This window comes from Dama dama, chromosome 5 (genome assembly GCF_033118175.1).
Source record: "Dama dama isolate Ldn47 chromosome 5, ASM3311817v1, whole genome shotgun sequence".
Classification (NCBI taxonomy): Eukaryota; Metazoa; Chordata; class Mammalia; order Artiodactyla; family Cervidae; genus Dama; species Dama dama.
Window position 1 is genome coordinate 90,198,209 of NC_083685.1, and position 21,252 is coordinate 90,219,460.

General features: G+C 55.3%; 1 protein-coding gene across 1 annotated transcript; it reads left to right on the forward strand.

Annotated features, from left to right (window-relative positions):
• The first annotated feature begins 4,248 nt into the window (after nt 1-4,248).
• Nucleotides 4,249-17,595, forward strand: FOXN1 (forkhead box N1). Its single transcript, XM_061140991.1, has 8 exons — nt 4,249-4,371; nt 4,781-5,239; nt 7,613-7,723; nt 9,660-9,790; nt 11,108-11,204; nt 14,654-14,861; nt 15,053-15,544; nt 17,282-17,595. The coding sequence occupies exons 1-8, from the start codon at nt 4,249-4,251 to the stop codon at nt 17,593-17,595; spliced, it is 1,935 nt and encodes a 644-aa protein (XP_060996974.1).
• The last annotated feature ends 3,657 nt before the right edge of the window (nt 17,596-21,252 follow it).

Below are 21,252 nucleotides of genomic sequence, written 5' to 3' on the forward strand. Positions count from 1 at the left end.
TTGAGGATCTGGGCCAATTTCACCAAAACTGAATTGTATCATTGGCCCTAACAAGTCCATAGCAGCTGACTCCTGCACACCGCTGCCTGCTACTCTCTGAGGCAAAGAGAGGATGAAACGAGAGAACAGAAACAAAAGTGCTTTGTAAACTGCTGAGTATTTTATAGATGTAGAGTTGTGATTAGGAAAGTCCTTACAGTCAAAGGGACCCCAGAGCACAGTCTACCAGCTGAAAGCCCTGGCCTAGCTCCAGCCCCAAAAGCTGGCAGGTTGTGAGTGGAGGAGCCCACACTGAGTGGCAAGTCCTGAATGCCATCAGGGGCGCTCCTAGGATCCGAGGAAGGAAGAGAGCTCACTGGACCTCCTGCGCTGGTTTGCTGATGAGATTTGCAGACAAACATCCCACTGTGCCCCCTGAAACTAAAGCAGGTAGGGTAAAGGTTAGTGTTCACTGAAAGATTCCTCCTGCATGCAGAGGCCAGCACCCGTCAGAGAGGACTCCTGCGGGAGCCAAAGCAAGAGTCACCCCCCTCCCTTCCTACTCTAATCCCTGGGAATTTCTGCAGCCATTCTCCCTCAGGGGAATGGCTAAAATGACCTCTGAGGCCAGAGGGTCAGGAGGAGGGAAGTTCAGCCTCTGCCAATGCAGGAGGATGATGTCAGGGAGACAGAGGTGAGAGGCAGGAAAGAGGAGTTCCTTCTCCTTTCCTAGTCCTTGCCCCGAGAGCTTATGCTTTAAAATACTCTGTCCCACTGTTAATTATTAGTAATAGCTATCATTTATTGAGCACATACTATGCATTAAGCTATTTACAAGCAATATTTCATCTAACCTGCCAGAGAGGTATGTATTATTAGCTCTATTTTACAGATGAGGAAACTGAGGCCCAAGGAAGGAAGTTAAGCAAGTTGCCTAACCAAAGTCCCACTGTTACTGGGATTCAAACCCAATCCTGACTCTAGAGTTTCCAAACTAGCTAATCCAACTTTAGGAGCCCCCCTGGCTATTTGAGAAAAGGGTCAGAGGCCAAGGCAGCCTCACCTCCCTCTCCACAGTGAGTCCTTCATTGGGCTGTACAGAAGTCCCCACCTCATATACACCAATGAAAGCCCCTCTGCCCAGCCCCTGAGGCAAAAGGACCCTTTGAAATGGCAGTTGGTGAAGGATCTCATCTTTCTGGGGGCTGTGTGTCCTTAGGCAACTCACATAACCTCTCTGGACCTCCTTTCCCGATGTGTAGAACAGGATTTCAGCTGAGGCAATCAACAGGGTTTGTCATCAAATCAGGAGTCATTATTTATAAAACCTACCCAGAGGAAACCCTGCACTGAGGCTCATCCAGGGACGTCTATATCCTCAGTGCAAATCAAGACACTGGGCTCTGAACTCTGCCTAACCTCCCTGGTTCTTATACTGTCCCTGGGAGCTTAGAGGAAGTGGGGTAGTGGTTTGGCCAAGCCAGGATATGAAAGTCACGGCTGGGAACTGAAGCCTTCAGGTAAGGCCTCTGACTTACAGGAACTCAGCCTGGGCTACTGGTAATACCCCAGGACACTGGGGCTGCTGCCAGGATGAGGGGCAGACAGAGGCTGTAGGAGCCCTTCTGGGAAGGCCAGAACTTCCGCAGGAGGGGTGGCCCACTCTGAGTCTCAGAGAGACCTCCGCAGGTTCATGTCTCAGAGGAGCAGAGCCGGGGTCTGAACCCCCCTGGGGCCAGGCCGAGTAAAGGTCAGGCAGACAGGACCTGGCTACAAGGGCAGCTGTCATCTGGGAATGGGGTCATTAGCCAGTCTCCCCAGGCCTGATCAGGGAAACTACAGTCTGGGGTCAGGAGCCACGGCCACATCTGGCCAATGAATCCAGATGTGCACGACACCTCCTTGAGCACTTTCTACGTGCCGGGCACCTGATACACATCATGTCACTTAATCTTCATGACAGCCCTGTGAGGTGGGTCCCCAGGCCCCATGATCACAGGAGCAAAGGGAGAAGCAGAATCACACAGTTTCTCAAAGTCACCAAACCAGGAAAGAGACACACAGCTGGGACTCAAATTCATGTTGTCCCCAATTCAGAGCGTTTGCTTTTTTGTTTTTTCTTGGTGCATTGCACCACATCGCTTGCAGGATCTTGGTTCCCTGACCAGGGATTGAACTCACGCCCTCAGCAATGAAAGAGCACAGTCCTCACCACTGAATCACCAGGAAATTCCCAAAACCTTTGCTCTTCACCACTTGCTATTCTGCCTCCAAAGAGGAGAGTGACCACCACCCCATGTGTTACAAAGCCTGAGAAGTGGGGGGAGAAAGGACCCCAGCCTTCCGTCAGGAGGGAATGGAGAAGGCCTTGGGAAAGCAGGTCTGGCCCAGGGCCAGGCGAGGCAGGCGGGCCCTAGCTGTCCAGGGCTTCCAGGGAGCAGGGGCCAGGTCGGGCGCTCAAGCAGAACCAGAGATGGGCTGCCCTGCCCCTCGGCCCGGGGCCTGCTCCACCGCGGTATCCAGTTACGGCCAGCTCGGCGCTTCCCCAGTCACGCCACATTTAGCTTTGCCGAGTGAGCGGCACCGGGACACAGAGAAGGGGTGGCAGGGACTCTTGAAGGGGCGGGAGAGCCTCCCCCAGCCCCCCACCTGGACCTCAGCTCCCAGCCCCCTCCCCCACTAGCCTCTGAGGGACTTCAGGCAAATGCCCTCTCTTCCTGGTTGCCACTAGCCGCTTGTCCAATGGAAGTGATCAGCCTATTTAGCAAAGATGTACCAACCCGAGGCAGGGCACACAGGGGGCCTCCGAGGCCAGCCCTCCCTCCCAGAGCATCCGGGACAGCAAGGTGGGGGAAATGAAGTTGTCCTGCTCTGCCAGAGGAGGTCTTGGGTAGGTGTCAACCTCAGGCTTTTCTTGTTTGGCCCCCTAGGTCAGGCACCCCCACTCTGACCCCCACCAAGCAAAGAAACTAAGGGGAGCGTAGATTCCAGAGTTGGCCAGATCTGGGTTCAAAACTTGACTCTATCAAGGATTGGCTAGGTGACTTGGGCCAGTCACGTAAACCCTCTGAACCTCAGTTTCTTCATCTGGAAAGTGGGATCAATAATGCACCTTCCTCACAGGATTATTCTGACAAACTGATGAGAAAGTTCTAATCATTTACATAGCGGCCAACCCAGAGCAGGCCCTCAGCTCAGGGTAGACTTTCTCAGAGTTTACTCGGACAAAGAGGAATAAATTCAGGAGAAACTGCCCTTTGTAGGTGGTAGAGAAGGAAGGCAGAGCGCTGAGGTTACTAATAGTAAGAAACATATTAATCGTGCTATTAATAAGGAGAGCTGGCATTTATTGAGCATTTGCTATAGCTAGGCACTGTGCTCAATTCTTCATGTGCATGATTTCATTTAACCCCATATGCCCATGAGGGCGGCTTTCTCTCTCTCCCCTTGTTTTCGCAGATGACTGATGCTGAAGCTCAGAGCTTCGCTGACACAGCTAGCAAGGCAAGAAAAAGGCTGGCTTTGAGCTGAGTCTTTTTTTCTTATTTAATATTTATTTATTTATTTTTGGTTGCACTGGGTCTTAGCTGCAGCACGTGGGATCCTTTTTTAGGGCGCACGGGTTCCTCTCTCGTTGTGGTACAGTCTTACTTGCCCCATGGCATGTGGGATCTTGGACCAGGGATTGAACCTGCGTCCCTTGCATTGGCAGAAGGATTCTTAATCACTGGACCACCAGGGACGTCCCTGAGCTGAGTCCTCTTAACCACTCGGCTATGCTGGACACAGAGTTCTCCTATAACTCTAGAATGTCTGAGCAGAAAGAGCCCTCACGTGTCCTAGTGCAAGCCCCGAGTTTTTCGAATGGTGCTTCTAGAGCTCAGCAAGGGCAGCAGCCTGCACAAAGTCACAGGTACTTTGGAGTGTGGCGGACGCGGCAGAAAACCCCAGCGGCCACACACTCCTCAGTGTCATGCCAGACCCACGGGGCCACCAGAATCCACGTCCTCACAGGCTCCCGGCCTCTCCCTGAGTGTCTTTCACTGTCTGTCTCTCACACTGTTTATCTGCTTCCCCCTGTTTCTGATGTTTCTCTCGGCTTGTCTGTTTGTCTGTCTCTGTCTGTTTCTCTCTCTCATCCGACGTCTGGCTGGAGGCAAGGTCCCAGCCCAGGGAGGGGGTGGGAGGGGCGGACTCGGGCTTGGTCAGCCTTGGACGCTGGTCCTCGCTCTCATCACAGCCGGCTTTCTTCGAGGCCAGGACTGGGTGATGGTGTCGCTGCTCCCGCCACAGTCTGACGTCACGCTGCCGGGCCCCAGCAGGCTGGAGGGCGAGCCTCAGGGGGACTTCATGCAGGCGCCGGGCCCCCCAGGCTCCCCCGCCCTGCAGAACGTAAGTACCTGGCACCTAGGCCTGGGCTGAGGCCAAGACCAGAGGGCCGCGTGACAGCAGGTGGGCCATCACCCCCACCCCCCGGGACCTCCCTGCTTCTCTCTTGTCCTTTCTCCCAGCAAACAAGTACCGAGGGACTCCCAGATCCCGAAGTGTTGAGATCTGGGCCTCTGCTTGTCCCTTTGGTCCGGGACTTTCCCAGGGCAGGGCTGTGCATCCATCCTACTGGGGGTGACCCCGGGGTTCGAAGCAGTGCGTCCTCATCAGATCGAGGCTTCCAAGAGTGGGTGAGGTCTCCCTCCTCCACCAGGGGCTCCCCAGAGCTCAGCCACAGACCCTTTACCCTCGCACAGAGTCGGGTCTGGATCCAGCCTCCACTCATAGGCTGTCTACCCTCTGTCCACCCCAGAAGCACGCCGGCTTCAGCTGCTCGTCTTTTGTGCCTGATGGCCCTCCAGAGCGGGAGTCCTCACTGCCCCCACACAGCCCCAGCATCGCGTCACCAGGCCCCGAGCAAGTCCACTGCCCTGCCGGCCCTGGCCCTGGCCCCTTCCAGCTCTCACCCTCAGACAAGTACCCCGGCTTCGGCTTTGAGGAGGGTCCAGCGAGCGGTCCCGGGCGCTTCCTCAAGGGCAGCCACGTGCCTTTCCACCCATACAAGCGACATTTCCATGAGGATGTCTTCCCTGAGGCCCAGACTGCCCTGGCCCTCGAAGGACACTCCTTTAAGACCCCGGGGGCTCTGGAGGCCTTTGAGGAGATCCCTGAGGATGTGGGGGAGGCTGAGGCCTTCCTGCCTGGCTTCCCTGCGGAGGTCTGGTGCAACGGGCTCCCATACCCCAGCCAGGAGCACAGCCCCCAAGTCCTGGTGAGTACCAGCGCCAGCGCGCACCCCATCACCCCTGTGCCAATTCCCAGCACTCCAGAAAGTCTTCTGAAATCAAACTTTCTGCCATCCCTTTTCTAGACCTTTCTACTCAGGGTCAGTGTGCACCTGCAAGCTCAGAGAGTTGGGGTCTTTCAGCTTCATTCGGAGCCTCCAGGTCAGCTGAGGGAGGGAATGCTGACCTGGCCCAGTGTCGAAGTGGGTCCGGTCAGGGAGTCTGGTCAGATCCAGGGATGCTGGAAGCTCCCCAGAGGCTCCTGAGTCAGGATTCCTGCATGCAGCTTCTCTCTGTTTAAATGTCAAGAATCCCCAGCCAGACCTTCACACCCATATGTAAATGCGAGAAAGAAAAACACATTCCAGAGGCCAGGAGAAAGGGCTTAGGGAGGAGTCACAGAGCACAATGTTCTCCACTCCAGCATCAGCATGCAGAGTTGGGAGAGGACTTAAGTCTTCTCAAAGGACACTTCTGGGCCCCATTCTTTACCTAGAATGAGGCCTGGGTGTATTAATAGAAATACCTTGGAAGCATCTTAGAAGATCAATATGTCCTTTCATAGCCATACCCATAAGCTCTGTGACCTTGGGCAAGTCACTTAACCTCTCTGAGCCTCATCAGAAAAGTATACTTACCAGCACCTACCCCATAGGCTTATTGCCTTGGGAAGAGGAAAACCCACTCCCAGTTGGGGGTTGTGCCTACTCCAGATACAAGAATACTGGAGTGGGTTGCCATTTCCTGTTCCAGGGGATCTTCCCAACCCAGGGATCAAACATGCATCTCTTGCACATCTCCTGCATTGCAGGCAGATTCTTTACCGCTGAGCCACCTGGGAAGCCCCATCCCATCAGTTACTGTCCTGTAAATATCCACTCAGTGTCGGCCTCTGGTCACTGTGCCAGATGTTTCCTTTCAAGTACTCTTTAATCCTTACAACAACCCTCTAAAGAGTTCCCACTATCTCCATTTTGCAGAAGAAGAAACTGAGGTCCCATAGAGACCAAGGAGAAGAACTTGGGCCCAAAGACCCACAGCAGGATGGTCGACTTGCTGAGTGACCTTGGGCACATCCCTTCCCTTCTATGGGCTCAGCCCCATCATTGGTCAAATGATAGGGTTGGACATAGTATTCATGGCCCTTCCAGGCCTGAGATTCTACGATTATGGATATCTCTGCATCAGCCACCCCAGGGCACACCCAGGAAAGAGCTCACAGCTGATTTGACCCTCTGGGCCTAGATGCTGGTTCCCCAGGCCCCTGGTAACCCCAAGAAGAATGATCCACCTGCTCTTGGCCTTGTTAACCTTCCAGTCCCTAGCTGTGCTCTCTGTCTGGGTGCCTACTCAGGGTAGAGCTCTATGCAAGTCCCTGGGGGTTCCATGTGGGGCTCACAACCTGTGGGAAGCCAGGATCCGGCCCCCACCACCGCCAGCAGCTGCAGACTCCCTCTGCCAGAGTGGGAAATGGTACAGGGCTCCAACAGACTAGCAACTAAATAGACTCCTCAAGGGCTTTCCAGGAGGTACGAGCAGTAAAGAACCTGCCTGCCAATGCAGGAGACATAAGAGGCACCGGTTCAATCCCTGGGTTGGGAAGATCCCCTGGAGGAGGGCATGGCAACCCATTCCAGTATTCTTGCCTGGAGAATCCCATGGACAGAGGAGCCTGATGGGCTACGGTCCACAGGGTTGCAAAGAGTCAGACATGACCGAAGTGACTTAGCACACGGCACAAACTCCTCAGAACAGAGAGCAGAGGCTGTGAGCTGGGGGCGCCCAGAGCAGAGGGGACTCGCTAGCCCCCTCCTGAGAACCTGCGAGATCTACCTTGGGCTTTGCAGAATAGGAAGTGGTAGGGCCTTGGGGGCCCCAGCTGGATCAGCCTGTCTGACCACTTCCTGTGCTCCCTCCCCATGGCTCTGCAATGGAAATTCCAGAGCAGTGGTCTTTTGCTGATCTGCTCTGAGGGGCTGGTGGTTCTGAACCAGGAAGCAGGTCCCGAGCCAGGCTTGGTGAGTGGGGTCATCCTTGTGCCATTCCAGGGTCCTACCCCAGCTTCAGTGTGACTGACGACAAGTCTCCCACACTTCCCTGGATAGCCCAGCCTCAGCCTCTCGCTTGCAGGGAAGTGAGGGGTAGGGAGTACAATCAGTTCCAGCTCCAACTCCACCACTAAACCTGCTGAGTTCCCTGGGGAAAATCCTTGCCCTCCTCTGTTCTCCTGTATTTGTCCTCCAGGAATAAGCTTTGCTAGAGGCAAAGGTGGAATTGCTTTTGTGTAAGGTTCAAGATGGATGATAGGGAAGAAGAAAGACAAGGTCAAGCCTGGTCATCTGTTTCTTTCCTTCCAGCAGGGGTCAGAAGTCAAGGTCAAACCCCCAGCTCTGGAGAGTGGTCCAGGGATGTACTGTTACCAGCCCCCCTTGCAGCACATGTACTGTCCTTCCCAGCCCCCCTTCCACCAGGTGGGTCTAGGGCAGGTGGGCAATTTCCCCCAGGGTCTCAGGATATTATGTTCCTGTGTGATGTGTGGGTGTGTATATGAGTGTATGCGTGCACAGCTGGATGGGCAGGTAGGGGCAGCAGGGCCCTGAATCTCAGGCTGGGCCACCCAAGGTGGGGAACACGGGTTCACAGGAAGGGAAGCAATTGCCCTTCTCTCGGAGTGGGCGGGGCTTCTCTGAGACCCAGGCAGTGCCTGAGAGGTCTGGGCAAAGAGGGTGGGGCTGAGATTGGGGCAGGGCCGGATAGAACCAAAAACGGAAGAGAAAGAGAACAAGACAAGGAGTAAGCAAAGAGAAAAGGAGTTTAAGTGGGGTAACACACAAGGCTGAACACCACAGGAAACAACGGGCTCCTGCCTGGGTCAGCCGCCATCTTGTTATGTGGCCTTGGCCTCAAACTTCCCTTTAGCCTAGACAGGGTGGGACCAGGAGTGAGGCTAGGGGACCTTCCCCATTGGAGGCTCCAAGTCCCCATCATCTTTGGCCCTATCCCCCCTCTCCACGATCTCCTAGAGAAGGGAATGGCAACCCACTCCAGTATTTGTGCCTGGAGAATCCCATGGACAAAGGAGCCTGGCAGTCCATGCGGTCACAAAGAGTCGGACACGACCGACAGACTAACACTTTTTCCACTCCCCGCCCCACTGCTCAGCCTCAGCTCCTCCCCGATTCACAGGATGCCAAGTAATTGCCCCACACTGGCATGGGATGGAGGTTTTTAAAAAGAGAAAGAAAAGTGCCCCAAAGCAGCCAGGCAGCTCCCAGGAGTCACCGGGCAAGACAGAGCAAGTGGCTGCCCAGCGCCCAGCTCCATCCACCTGCAGCCTGGCACTGAGACAGGCCCTGCCTGTGGAGCAGGTTCTACTCCCAGCTCATTGGCATTGGCCCTGATGTTGGCCAAGCCAGGGAGGCAGGCACGTGGGCGGGAGGGTGGTCAGACTGCTTGCTTTGTGGGGAGAAAGAAAGAGAAGGAGGGAAGCAGAGGCAACACGGGATCATCCTCACTCTGTGAGGAGCCTGGCTGGAGTGGCCGGGCCATCCTGAGGCTCATGGTCTGACCCAGGGTAGGGGTGTCCCTGAGGCAGCCTGGCCCAACAGGATGGAGCCACGGCAGGGCTCAGGGGCTGCCAGACCCTAGACGGCTTCGCCGTGTCCAGCTCTGTCCTGATCCCCTCTGTTTTCTGCACCCCCTCCCCGGACAAGATGGCCGCACCCAGGGCTTTATGGAGCCTGCAGAGAGGGTGACTCAGTCACTAAGTGTCTCTCGGGTGACCTGGAAAGAGCACTTCAGCCTGGAGCAGATGGGGGAGTCAGAGTCTCCTACCCCCCTCTCACCCCCATAAAACACCATCCCTGCCAGCCACTCCCTTTGCTGTAAAAACCACCTCCTACCCTCACCTGCCCACCACCATGACCGGCCCTTTCAAAGAGCCACTGAAACTCGTAAAAGGGGCCAGTGCCCAGCAAACGCCCAGGCCGGACACCCCACTTCCGGCCCAAGCACTCCAGGAGATGCCAGGGAGGCCCGAAGCAGCTGCCCGAAAGGGTACAGGGGCCCGAGCTACCCCTCACATGTTCTAGTTCAGCTCCTGTCCTATCATCATGGCAAACAGGGTACCTAGAGGTCTGAGAGGAAGATGCTGAAGGAGGTTTTGAGACCTCTGAGATCCTGAATTCTGGAATGTGGATCTCCTCACAGGCCTTCCCAGGACAGCCACATCCTTGGCCAACCTCAGATAGCTCTGCCTCTGGGGCCCATGACCATGGGTGGCAGAACGCTTGAGAGAAGAATCTAGCTTCAGTTCCTTCTCTGGATGTATATGAGGGGGGGAGGGGGCTCCCTTCCTTGGGAAGACTGGTTACCGTGGCAACCACTCTGCCCCTTTGACCTCTACAGTACTCACCAGGTGGCAGCTGCTACCCTGTACCATACCTGGGCTCTTCACACTATCCCTACCAGCGCATCGCACCCCAGGCCAGCACCGACGGGCACCAGCCCCTCTTCCCAAAACCCATTTACTCCTACAGGTACGTTTCTCAGCACTTCTGGGGTAGCAGGAAGAGGGGTGAGAAGTCCCTGAGACATGGAATCCTTGAGGTGTTAGGGTAATGGTAGGGGGGTGGAAGTCATACCCAGTAGACTTCCAAAGGATGCTAGAGAGAAGACTCCAGCGTGGGGGCAAGGGGCTTGACTAGCTCCCCTCTGACCTCTCGTCCATCCCTGGGGAGCCATGTCTGTGGCTCAGCTCAGCAGATGCTAGTGCCCTGGGGTGAGCCCACTGGGTTCTAGCCTCCTGGGGCCCTGGGACTGAGAGTTTAGCGGGGGGACGCTCCTCCCTTTCCCTTCCCTCTGCAGACTCAGAGAGAAGCCCCACCCCAAAGTGCCACCAGAAGTAAGCGAGGGATGAGGTCTGCAGAGGTGGTTCAGTTACTCAGCATCTACCAGATCAGGTGCAGCTGCTCTGGGGCTGGGGTTGTAGGTGCCAGGCCAGCAGCACCCTGCCCATCTGGGATCCCTTCCATGTGAACTTTCATTCATCCAACCAACACTGATACTTGACCTCCAGTGTGCCAGGCCTCATGTGGGGTCAGGTCATCAGCCAGGGTGAGCTCAGGAAATGGAAAAAGTACTTACACATCATCCGGGAGCACAGAGAAGGGGTTTGTGGAAGGCAGGATGGTGCACAGAAAACAGCACATGCAATCTTTGGAGCCCAGTAGAACCAGGTTCAAGTCCAGGCTCCAAATTTACTAGCTGTGAAACCTCAGGCAAGTGACTTAATCTTTCTAAGCCTCTGTTTATTCACATTAAAAAAAAAAAAAAAAACAACTGCCGTATTCAGGCCTTTGGATGGATTAAGTGAGAGAATATGCTTGGCACATCGTAGGGGCTCAAATAACCTTAGTTCCCTCCCTTACGATCCAATATTCAAGCAATTGGCTGAGGGCTGACTGATAATGAAGCGTCCATTTAATGAGAGCCTTCTATACGCTAGGCAGCATCCTTAATCTTCACGACTCTGAGGTAGCTATTACTTTCTTCACTTCAAAGCTGAGGAAACTGAGGCTCAGAGAGGCTAAGGCACTCACCCAAGGTCACACAGCTAGTGAGTGACTAAAGCCAAGAGTGCAACCCAGCTCTCTCAGATGCCACAAGACCCTCGAATATCAGTAATTCCTAACTTCAGTGGATACTTTCTCATTCCGTCTCCTCTCAAGCACCTCTCGCCCATGAATTCTGCAGCAGGCTCTTCTTTCTTAACTGTTCCAGCCAGGGTAGGAGGGTGGGGGAAGACTCCAGGCCCAATCAGAGTTTCCAACTCTCAGAGCTTTCTCTGCCTTCAGCATCCTCATCTTCATGGCCCTTAAGAACAGTAAAACTGGGAGCCTTCCTGTCAGCGAGATCTACAATTTTATGACGGAGCACTTTCCTTACTTCAAGGTGAGCCCCAAATCCACCCCACCCCACCATCCCCAAGCCCTGGGGCAAGCCAGACCTCTCTGGAACCAGAAGATACCATTGGGAGGTGGGAGATGAGTTTGAATGAAAGCCAAGAGAGAGTGTGCCCTCCCACCACACGCTTCCCTTTGTCTGCCCTTCAGAAGGACAGTTCTGTGTGGGCAACAGAGAGCTCAAGCCGTTCACCAGAGGTCACACAGCAGGCTGGAGTCAGACCTCATGCTGGTGGAAGATGGACATGGCAACTTGATAGGCTTCAAGGAACATCCACCTACCCCAAACTGGGGGACAGAGCTTGGGAAGAAATAAGAGGCTGTTCCCACCGCTGCCCCCAGGATGCTGTGGGACTGAGGAATTTGGGTAGGAGCTGGCCAGCCAAGGTGACCCAGGATGCTGGGGCTGCAGAACTCATTGCCTTCCTGGGAGAGATTAGGATCTGCCTCCGTGGGCGGCAGGCTCAGCTGCAGTTCTGCCAGAAAGTGGGGTGTTGGCTTCACAGTTTTAGAGTGTCCTAGGGAGCTGGTTGTTTCACCTGACCTTCCCACGGACAGGATCTAGTCTCTTTTGACCACAGAAGGGGCTTCTGGGGCTCTATCAGCTTCTTTCCCTACAGGCAAGACAAGCACCCTTCTCTCTCCATTTGCTCAAGGCCAAACAGCAGGTGGGATCACTTGTTGCTGGCTCAGGCTTTCTGGCTTCCCACTTCCCTTGTCCGCAGGCTCCCCAGGCCCTCCAACAAAAACCCCTCCTTCTGGGGTGGGTGCAGGGGAAGTCAGAGCTTGTGTATGAGGAGTGCCTTCTCCAAGGGCTGCAACCTAATGGGTACGGTCTCACCTGCTGCCCAGGCAAAGGGCAGGAGCTGAGACCCAAGTAATCCAGAACTCAGCTCCACCCACCAGTGGGTGGGTGACCCCACCATCTTCCCAACTGTGCTGTCTGGGGATAGTTTGAGGTTGATATTCAAACAAGGGGCTTTCCTGATGGTTCAGCGGTATAGAATACACCTGTCAGTGCAGGAGCCACAGGTTCAATTCCTGGTTCCAGAAGATTCCCTAGAGGAGGGTATGGCAACCCACTCCAGTATTCTTGCCTGAGAAATCCCATGGGCAGAGGAGCCTGACCGGGCTACAGTCCTGGGGTCACAAAGAGTGGGACACAACTTAGCAACTGAACAAGGATTCCAACAAATTCAGAGTTGCTGAGCTGCCACCGAATGACGAATGGGCAAGATGGCCAGAGTTCTGGCCAAGAACGAAAAGGCATGTTCATCCATCAGAGCTTCTGGAAGGGAGAGGAGCAAGGAGGAGAGTTGGCACTGGGATTCAAGCAGCATCACAGCCGGTATCCAGGGCTCGCCCTCTAAATCCCGGCATGTCAGGGGGCCAAAGTCTCATTGACCTGTAAAGCTTTTAGAGTGTCCCCTAAGGCTTCAAGGAGTCAGACCGGAGAGAGGGAAGTGGGGGAGGGCCCTGCCCCATTCCTCTCAGCTTTTCCTCCCTGCCAACTCCCAGCCTGGCCCCCAACCCCTCCCTACATCTCATCTTCCTGGCTTAATTATTTTTCCTGGGAGCCGTGTAATCCCTGTTTTATGGGGCTGAGGAGTGAAGAGGTCTAACTGCTTTTTTTTTTTTTTTTTTTGGTTCCAGTTGTTGTTCTTAGCCAGTTGCATCACTCCCTCCCTCCCAAGTTTACATTTGACTTCAGAGAGAAAGCATCTGTAAGGATGGGACGGGCCCCAGGTGGTAAAGACAAGCCGGTGGGGTGACCTGGGCAGGGCCCTTAGTTAGGGAACAGAGCTGGAGTCTGGCTCTGTCCCTGCCTCCTTATATGATCTCAGCCTGGACCCTTTCTTCTCTGGACCTCAGTTTCCCAGTCTGTAAAATGGTCAGATTGGACCAGTTGGCACACAGATTCCTTCCAGCTCTGACAAATCCCGTCCGACACACCTAAGGAAAGAGTTCAAAGATCCTCTCCCCACCTCTAGCTCTCATTCCCCAGTTGAAGGTCATTTTTCTGGGCTAGGACCGAGTGGACCCTGGGGTGGGCAGCACTCATGCCCAAGGCAGCCGAGATGGGCGTCCTGAAGCCCTGTGAGTCAGCGATGTGGGACGGGGCAAGTTCCAGCCACTGGACATAATTGCTAGTGCTGACCATCCCTCTTCCAAACAGGAAGCGGCTGGGGTGGGGGCTGCTCTGGCATCCCAAAGTCACAGGTTTATGGGGCTGTAAAGGGCCCGGTGCCCATTAACTCTGCCCACCGGGCCACACAGCCTTGACTCCTCGTAGGGACTGCTGAGGGAGTTGAAGGTGAATCCCTAGCTGGCTGGTCTGGTGGCTTAAGAGTCTTCTCTCATGACCCTGGGAGCTTTGGGGGTCATCTCAACCAGACCCCTGACCCAGGCCAGTGGCCCCTAGGAAAGGCTTCAGCCGATCCTGCCAACCACTTGCAGCAACGCTGGCATCGGGGCCCGGTTCTGCTGGACGTGATTCAGCCTGGCTGCTCCCTGGGGCAAGTGAGCTGGGGAGGAGGGAGTGGCTGCCCCTCATTAGGCAGAAACGGTGAGCTGGAAGGGAGAGGGGCCGGGGGGTGAGGGCACAGAAGGACCTCACCAGGCAGAGCGGGTGCTCTGCCCAGTCACCCCTGCTGGGCCCAGGACTGTCATAGAGCCCGGAATGGAGCTCTGGAGGTGGGAGGGGTGCGGGGGGAGGGTGCCCAGCGGCACCCCCACCACCGCCTCTCACCCGACTGAGTCAGCCTAATGGTTTTTACAACCCTCCTTGGGCACAATTACTGCACTGGTGGCATGACCAGGCCTCCTAATGGGTGTTTATTCTGCTGGCACGAGCATCCCCCGCCTGAGGGCTGGCCTCCCCACCAGGGCACGCCCCCCAGGCACACACATGTAAACACCCACACACACATACAATCATGGATACCCACACACACCCCCAGAGAGACTTTCTCACACACACACCTCCTTAGCAATACACATATGTCCTCACACTCAGAGGAATTCACGGACCTACACCCCGGAGTCAAGCTCACAGCAGGGAGACACAGCCCCAGAGAGCTCAGCGGGCAAGGCCCTCTGCACAGAGGGGTCCAAGCACAGGCCTGGAGACCCAGCGGGGAGCGATCCAGCCCCAGGCCGGGGAGGGGCAGCACCTCCACCTTAGCACCCACCAGCCCCTCCTGCATGAACCACCTCGACAGTCCTCTGAAGGGCATGGGATAGGATGGAGGTAGATTTTAGGTGCTAATAACTGTGACTGAGGTTCTTGCCCATCCCTGCCCCACTACTGATGGGACTGAGTGTGGGCTGGCTGCTGAGGAGCATGACAAGCCCCAGAGTGGGTGGCAGTTATGTGCCCAGGCAGCCAAGGCTTTTCCTGACTCCGGCCTTAATTCGTGTCTTGCTCTGCTCCGGCAGACAGCGCCTGATGGCTGGAAGAATTCTGTCCGCCACAACCTGTCTCTTAACAAGTGCTTCGAGAAGGTAGAGAACAAATCGGGAAGTTCCTCTCGTAAGGGCTGCCTGTGGGCCCTGAATCCGGCCAAGATTGACAAGATGCAGGAGGAGCTGCAGAAGTGGAAGAGGAAAGACCCCATCGCCGTGCGCAAGAGCATGGCCAAGCCAGGTGAGGCTGCCAGCCAGCGGGGTGGACCCGGGGTGCCCAGAGCCAAAAAATTAAAGTAAGAGTGGGGGTGGTGAGAAAAGCTGGGCAACGGAAAGCTGACGAATAAGGAAAGGGCCTGAATGTGCTTCCAAGGCTGGGAGCGATGGTGGGGGAAAGGAGGTCTCACAGTGTCCTCTCTTGGGCCTTTTCAGAGGAGTTGGACAGCCTCATTGGAGACAAGAGGGAGAAGCTGGGCTCCCCACTGCTCGGCTGCCCACCCCCTGGGCTGGCAGTTTCCGGCTCCATCCAGCCTCTGGCACCTCCAGCGGGGCTCTCCCAGCCGCTGCACTCAATCCACCCAGCTCCGGGCCCCATTCCTGGCAAGAACCCCCTGCAGGACCTACTTGGGGGGCACGCACCCTCCTGCTATGCACAGACATACTCGCACCTCTCACCGGGCCTGGCCCCTCCTGGACCTCCGCAGCCATTGTTCCCACAGCCAGATGGGCATCTAGAGCTGCGGGCCCAGCCGGGCACCCCCCAGGACTCGCCTCTGCCTGCCCACACCCCACCTAGCCACAGTGCCAAGCTGCTCGCTGAACCTTCCCCAGCCAGGACCATGCATGACACCCTGCTGCCAGACGGAGACCTTGGCACCGACCTGGACGCCATCAATCCCTCTCTCACCGACTTTGACTTCCAGGGTGAGCTGGGGGTGGGAAGGGGAGGTGGGACAGGCCTGCAGAGGGGCAGCTGGTAGTGTGGCCCGGGCCATCTCTGTCTCCAGGTTGCAGCCTGCTAACTGCTGGATTTCCGGAGCAGAGAAAGCCCAGAGCTGGGGAATGGGTGGTGGTGGTGAAGGGTCAAAGAGGAATATTCTTGCCCCTATCTCCCTCCTCCTGGGTGCCCTTGAATGGGTTCCAATTGACCTATCACCAAACCACTCTCAGCTCCGGGCTGAGAGTGCCCGGGAGAGCCCGGGTCTTGGGAAGCTACTGTTAGAGACAGACAGCTAGAGCCTCATCCCCCTCCAGAAGTGGGGAGCTAGGCTCAACAGCCTCAGAAGAAGATATAGACCAGGGGTGCGTGCCCCCCAAGTAGCTTCAGAAGACACAGGCTGGAAAGGGGCCGATGGTCTATTCCATAGTTGATTGTGAGCAACAGAGATTCTGAACAATTCCAGAAGCGACTATATTTTTGGAGTTCATCACCTAATGCAGAAGAATGAGAGAGATCTTCCCCCAGAAGAAGGGAAGGCCAAGGAGCTAAGCAGGTCCCAGGAAGAGAATCTGTCTCTTCCATTCCATCTCACCTGCTGCATCTCTGCCTGTGGCCAACCCCACCCGTTCCCATCTAATCTCCAGGGCACCCCCAGGCCCTGGTACTGGCCACAGGAGCTTTGAAGGAGGGTGCTGACCCAGGCCTCAGACCCTCTGTGTGCCCTGGGGTAGGGGCCATCCACAAGCAGGTGGGGGCAGCTGACCCTCAGAGATCTCCCAGTCTGATGAGGAGAGAGCCCAGGTCTTGGGAAGCTACTCTTAGAGAAAGGCAACTAGAGTCGCAGCTCCCTCCAGAAGTGGGGAGCCGGGCTCCACAGACTCAGAAGAAACTATAGATATGTGGGCTACCATAAACATTTACCTGAGCCCTACTGTCAGGCATCGTGTGAGGCACTTTACATGCACTCTCTCATGTGGGCCTATAGGGTAGGAGGGATTATTCAGCCCATTTCACAGATGCGCACCATGGTTAAGTAACTTATTCAAGGTCACTGAGCTAGAAAGAAGGAGAGTTAGCATTGGAAACCAGGCAGCCAGTCTTGGGTTTAGTTCAGCCCCCTTCCTCCAGACCCTGAAGCCCTGATCCCCAGGGAAGGAGCCCCAGGCCCTGACCGGCCATGACGCAGGTCACACGACACAGAGAAAGATCGGGTGCAGCACAGTTTGCACCCCAGAGTCGGTGCTTCCCGGTGGGGAGCACTTCCCGACAGGGCTTTGCTCCTTTTCCTTGGGCCCTGCAACGGAGGAGCCCAACCAGCTCACTGGATGTTGCGGTGCATTACTGGAAGATCCTTGGTCTGGGCTGCACAGTCACCTTCCTTGGGAACCTGGACAAGAGCCAGGGTGAAGAGTAACCCCAGAATGTACAGCATCTGCATCAACCCTTCCAACAGGCAGCTCTTAAATCTTTGACCACTCCCCCATCCCCCAAAAAAGAGCCACAGAGATCATCTGGGCTATGGCATTCACACTGTCCTACATGGGAGGAGGATTCAGAGAGGTTTAGCAACTGCCTGGGATCACAGAGTTAGTGCCAAAGGTCTGCTCTCCAATCAGTGTTACCCCAGTCCTGCTCTCTAAAGAGCATGTGAGAGCATGGGGTGGGAGGCAGACAGGGCTCCTTGGTGCCTCCCAGTGATGCCTGTTTTCTCCCCCAAATAGGAAACCTATGGGAACAGCTGAAGGATGACAGCTTGGCCCTTGACCCCTTGGTACTGGTGACCTCATCACCAACATCATCTTCAGTGCCGCCAGCTCCCCCTCCCTGCTATCCCCCTGGGCCCTGTCTGGCCGAGACCAGCAGTGGGACAGGCGACTTGGCACCCCCAGGCAACGGGGGCTCTGGGGCACTGGGTGACCTGCATCTCACCACCCTCTACTCAGCCTTCATGGAGCTGGAGCCCACACCTCCCGCGGCCCCTGCTGGCCCCTCTGTGTACCTCAGCCCCAGCTCCAAGCCCATGGCCCTGGCCTGAGCAATGCCCTGCAGCAGCTCCAGCCTTTGCTTGGCCTGGAAGTCCCAGCCGGCCGCCCATGTCGGGCTCACCTTAAAGGTCAAGGAAGGAAACACACTCCCTGTCCCCTATGTCACAAAGCCAACTTGGTTGTTAGCTGGCAGCTGGGGGTGGAGAAGTCACCACCCAGGATTCTGCCCCTCGCACATTTCTACCACGTGGTACACAAGCTCCTGCCCAGGGATCCTGGAGAGCAAGTGTCTGGGCAAGAAGAAAATGCATTCTCCATGGCTCACACTCATCCACACTTAGGCTCTTGTGCACATGTGCACAGGCACACACACACACACACACACACACACACACACAGAGTTATGCAGACATACACCCACTCACGTACCTTATATCCAGAGGAATCAGAACTATATCACAGACTTCATTGGGGGGCAGCTGAGAGCTGAAGGCTTTGGTTATCAGAAGCTCAGGGCCCCCAGCCAGGTCCAAGACCACCCTGGAACCTTCTTCTGATGTCCACGTTCTCTGCAGGCCTGCCCCCCTCCAGGAGTGATCTTTCCCAGAAGCCCCCTGTATTTATTCTCCCATCTTCATCCCAACAGCCCATCGAGAAGGAGGAGATATGGAGCCTCTCCCCAAGTTGTCTGTGGGCCCCCAAGAGGGTGCTGATATTCACAGCACCCACCCTGCAGGCTCTCAACCTGTCCTCAACTTAAGCTCTATCTGGCTTCCCCCGGGGGATGACACATAGGAGGGGCAATGTCCGCCCCAGGACCAAACTGAGCCCAGTTCCGACACAAAGTGTTTGGAAAAATCCCTTGCCCTCGGAAACTTGAAAGTGTCCTTTTGTCCCAGCCCTGGATGCAGGAAAGGCCCCTCCAGGTCACTACAGTCACCCCTGAGAACTTCATGTAGTTTAGATCCCAGCTTATGAATACTTCTGTTTCAGACAGCCTGGGCAGTTAGGGAGCGAACTCTGGTTCAGGCTGGTGGGGGAGCACCCATGCCCCCTCTCTGACTGCTTGGCAGGCCCAGGATGCCCCTGGAGCAAGGGGGTGTGACTTGCTTGCCTACTGTGTCCTACCTGAGAGCCCAACCCACACCAAGTAGGCTGAAGTGGGAACTTCAGCCTACCCGGGGCCTGAGGCTGACAAGAACACCCCCCACCCCGCCAAGGTTGAGCCCAGGCTCAGATGAGACACAAGCAGAACCCTTGATGGCCTGCCACTGTTCCCTGTCCTGGAACAATAAAGCAAATGCCTTGTGGTCTCAGCTACCATGCCTTCGTTTCTAGACCTCCCCTCTGTGGGGCAAAAAGGTCGGTACACACTGACTGTGATTCCAGATTCCCTGGGCCTGTGATCTTACCTCAACCCTCACCCAGAACTGGGAAGTTTCAATTTGAAGAATGAGGCATCTCAGAGGACTTCTGAACAGTAAAGGGAGGACAAGGGGATGAGGTGTGGGGGGAGGGGGGGGGGAGCATCTCTTCCCAGGAGAACTTCCTGGAAGATTGGAAGCAGGAGCTGCTCTGTCCAGAGGGAGGGAGGGAGGGAGGGTGTAGGTACCCTCCCCCACATCCCTTCCTCCTGAGGTCTGTCCCTTCCTCAGCCTCCATCTCCTCACACTAAGAAGGGGTCACTTCTCTATCCAGACTGTGCCTTTCCGCCCCCATCTTTCCCCGACTGGGCTCTGGGTTCCACAGGTGACACGAATGAAACATAGCAGGGTGCTGTGTGCCCTGCTGGGCCTGGAGGGTGGTCTCTGGAGGGTCGGGGCCCACTCAGTCCCCCCAGGCAGGCTGCAGTCACCAAACAGCAGCCTGGGAGGCAGCCCCACATTCGGCCTGAGTGGGGATGGGGCAAGTGTGGGAGCCAAAAGCTTATCCATGGACCTTGGACCTCGATCTCAGAGCAGACATGGGTGGACCTTCTGCTTAGAAAGTTTCCCCAGGGGCCAGGGTCCGGGGGCCAGCCAATGCCACCTGCCTTGGCCACAGGACATAATTGCAGAGGATCCCTTAATAGAACCCTACCCTCCATCAGCACGCTCCCTCCCAGAGGCTCTAAGGCTGAGGCCAGAGCTAGAGGGATGCAGGGGTGGGGTGGGGTGAAGGCATGGCCAGCCAGTGTGCCCAAGAGGAAGAACCCCCCCCTCCACCCTGACCCAGCCCAGCCCTGGGGTATAGGAAATGGTGAAGGCTCTCTGTCAAGCCCCCAGCTCGGGGCAACCGCAGGCCAGTGTCTTGATATCCAAGCCCCCAAGAGCAGGGTGAGTGTTTCATGGGAGAACTTTACTGGGACCCACTTCCTTGCTTCAGAACCTCGGACCCTGGGGGCTCAGACGACCTCTTCTAAACCTCCAGCCCCGGCAGTCCAACCTCAATCTATGGGCCCATTCGGCACACATGTAAGTGAGCTTGCCCCTGTGCAAGTAAGACAGGTGGCAAGTAGATAAGCCTTGGGGTCTCATGTTTCTTCATTTGTAACCAGACTGGCCCTTGGACTAAAAACTGGGCAGAAAAACAAAACACAACATAACAAAAAGCAACTGGGTGGCCGCGGCTATCGGAACTGAGCCCCACACTTCTGCTCATATGCTGCCCTCTGCTGGCCACTCATCATGTGTTCACCCACCGTTCAGAGAGGAATTGTTTGCATGGATCCAGGGTCTGAAAGTTCTCTGTTTGTGGCAAATTAACCCTTTTTTTCCGTCTAGTCAAGGCTATGGTTTTTCCAGTGGTGATGTATGGATGTGAGAGTTGGACTGTGAAGAAAGCTGAGCGCCAAAAAATTGATGCTTTTGAACTGTGGTGTTGGAGAGGACTCTTGAGAGTCCCTTGGACTGCAAGGAGATCCAACCAGTCCATCCTAAAGGAGATCAGTCCTGGGTGTTCATTGGAAGGACTGATGCTGAAGCTGAAACTCCAATACTTTGGCCACCTGATGCGAAGAGTTGACTCATTGGAAAAGACCCTGATGCTGGGAGGGATTGGGGGCAGGAGGAGAAGGGGACAACAGAGGATGGCTGGATGGCATCACCGACTCGACGGACATGAGTTTGAGTAAACTCCGGGAGTTTGTGATGGACAGGGAGGCCTGGCGTGCTGCGATTCATGGGGTTGCAAAGAGTCGGACACGACTGAGCGACTGAACTGAACTGAACCCTTTTAACTTCTCAGGTTTAGGGGCTGTAAACCTGAGGGTTCTAAAACCAGTTAGAATTCATGAGTCCATGAACTTGGATAAAGAAATTTCACCTTCATTTTCACTCATCTCTACCTTGAATTTAGCATGTCCCTCGATTAAGAACGTCAGCAACAAATCACAATAACTTTTCACAGAATTTGTGACATTGTCATTAGGTAGAGAAATCACAGATGTTTTTATAATATATTACAGGCATCACAGAATATATATAGATATATAGTTTTTAACACATAAAATACATAGGATTACAATATATTCTATGTACATAAAAACCTTATGGTCCAGAGGCTTCAGTAGAGACAACAAATGGGTCCATGACATACACAACACAGTAAAGCACCCTTTGGGACTTCCCTGGTGGCCCAGTGGTTAGGACTCTACGCTTCCAGTGCAGGGGACACTGGTTTGATTCTGGTCTAGAACTAAGATCCCACAAGCTGCGTGCTGTGCCCCC

Coding starts and splice junctions, on each gene's coding strand:
- FOXN1 (XM_061140991.1), top strand. CDS start 4,249: ATGGTGTCGCTGCTCCCGCCACAGTCTGACGTCACGCTGCCGGGCCCC. Junction 5,240..7,612: donor AGCACAGCCCCCAAGTCCTG/GTGAGTACCAGC, acceptor TCCTTCCAGCAG/GGGTCAGAAGTCAAGGTCAA. Junction 7,724..9,659: donor CCCAGCCCCCCTTCCACCAG/GTGGGTCTAGGG, acceptor TGACCTCTACAG/TACTCACCAGGTGGCAGCTG.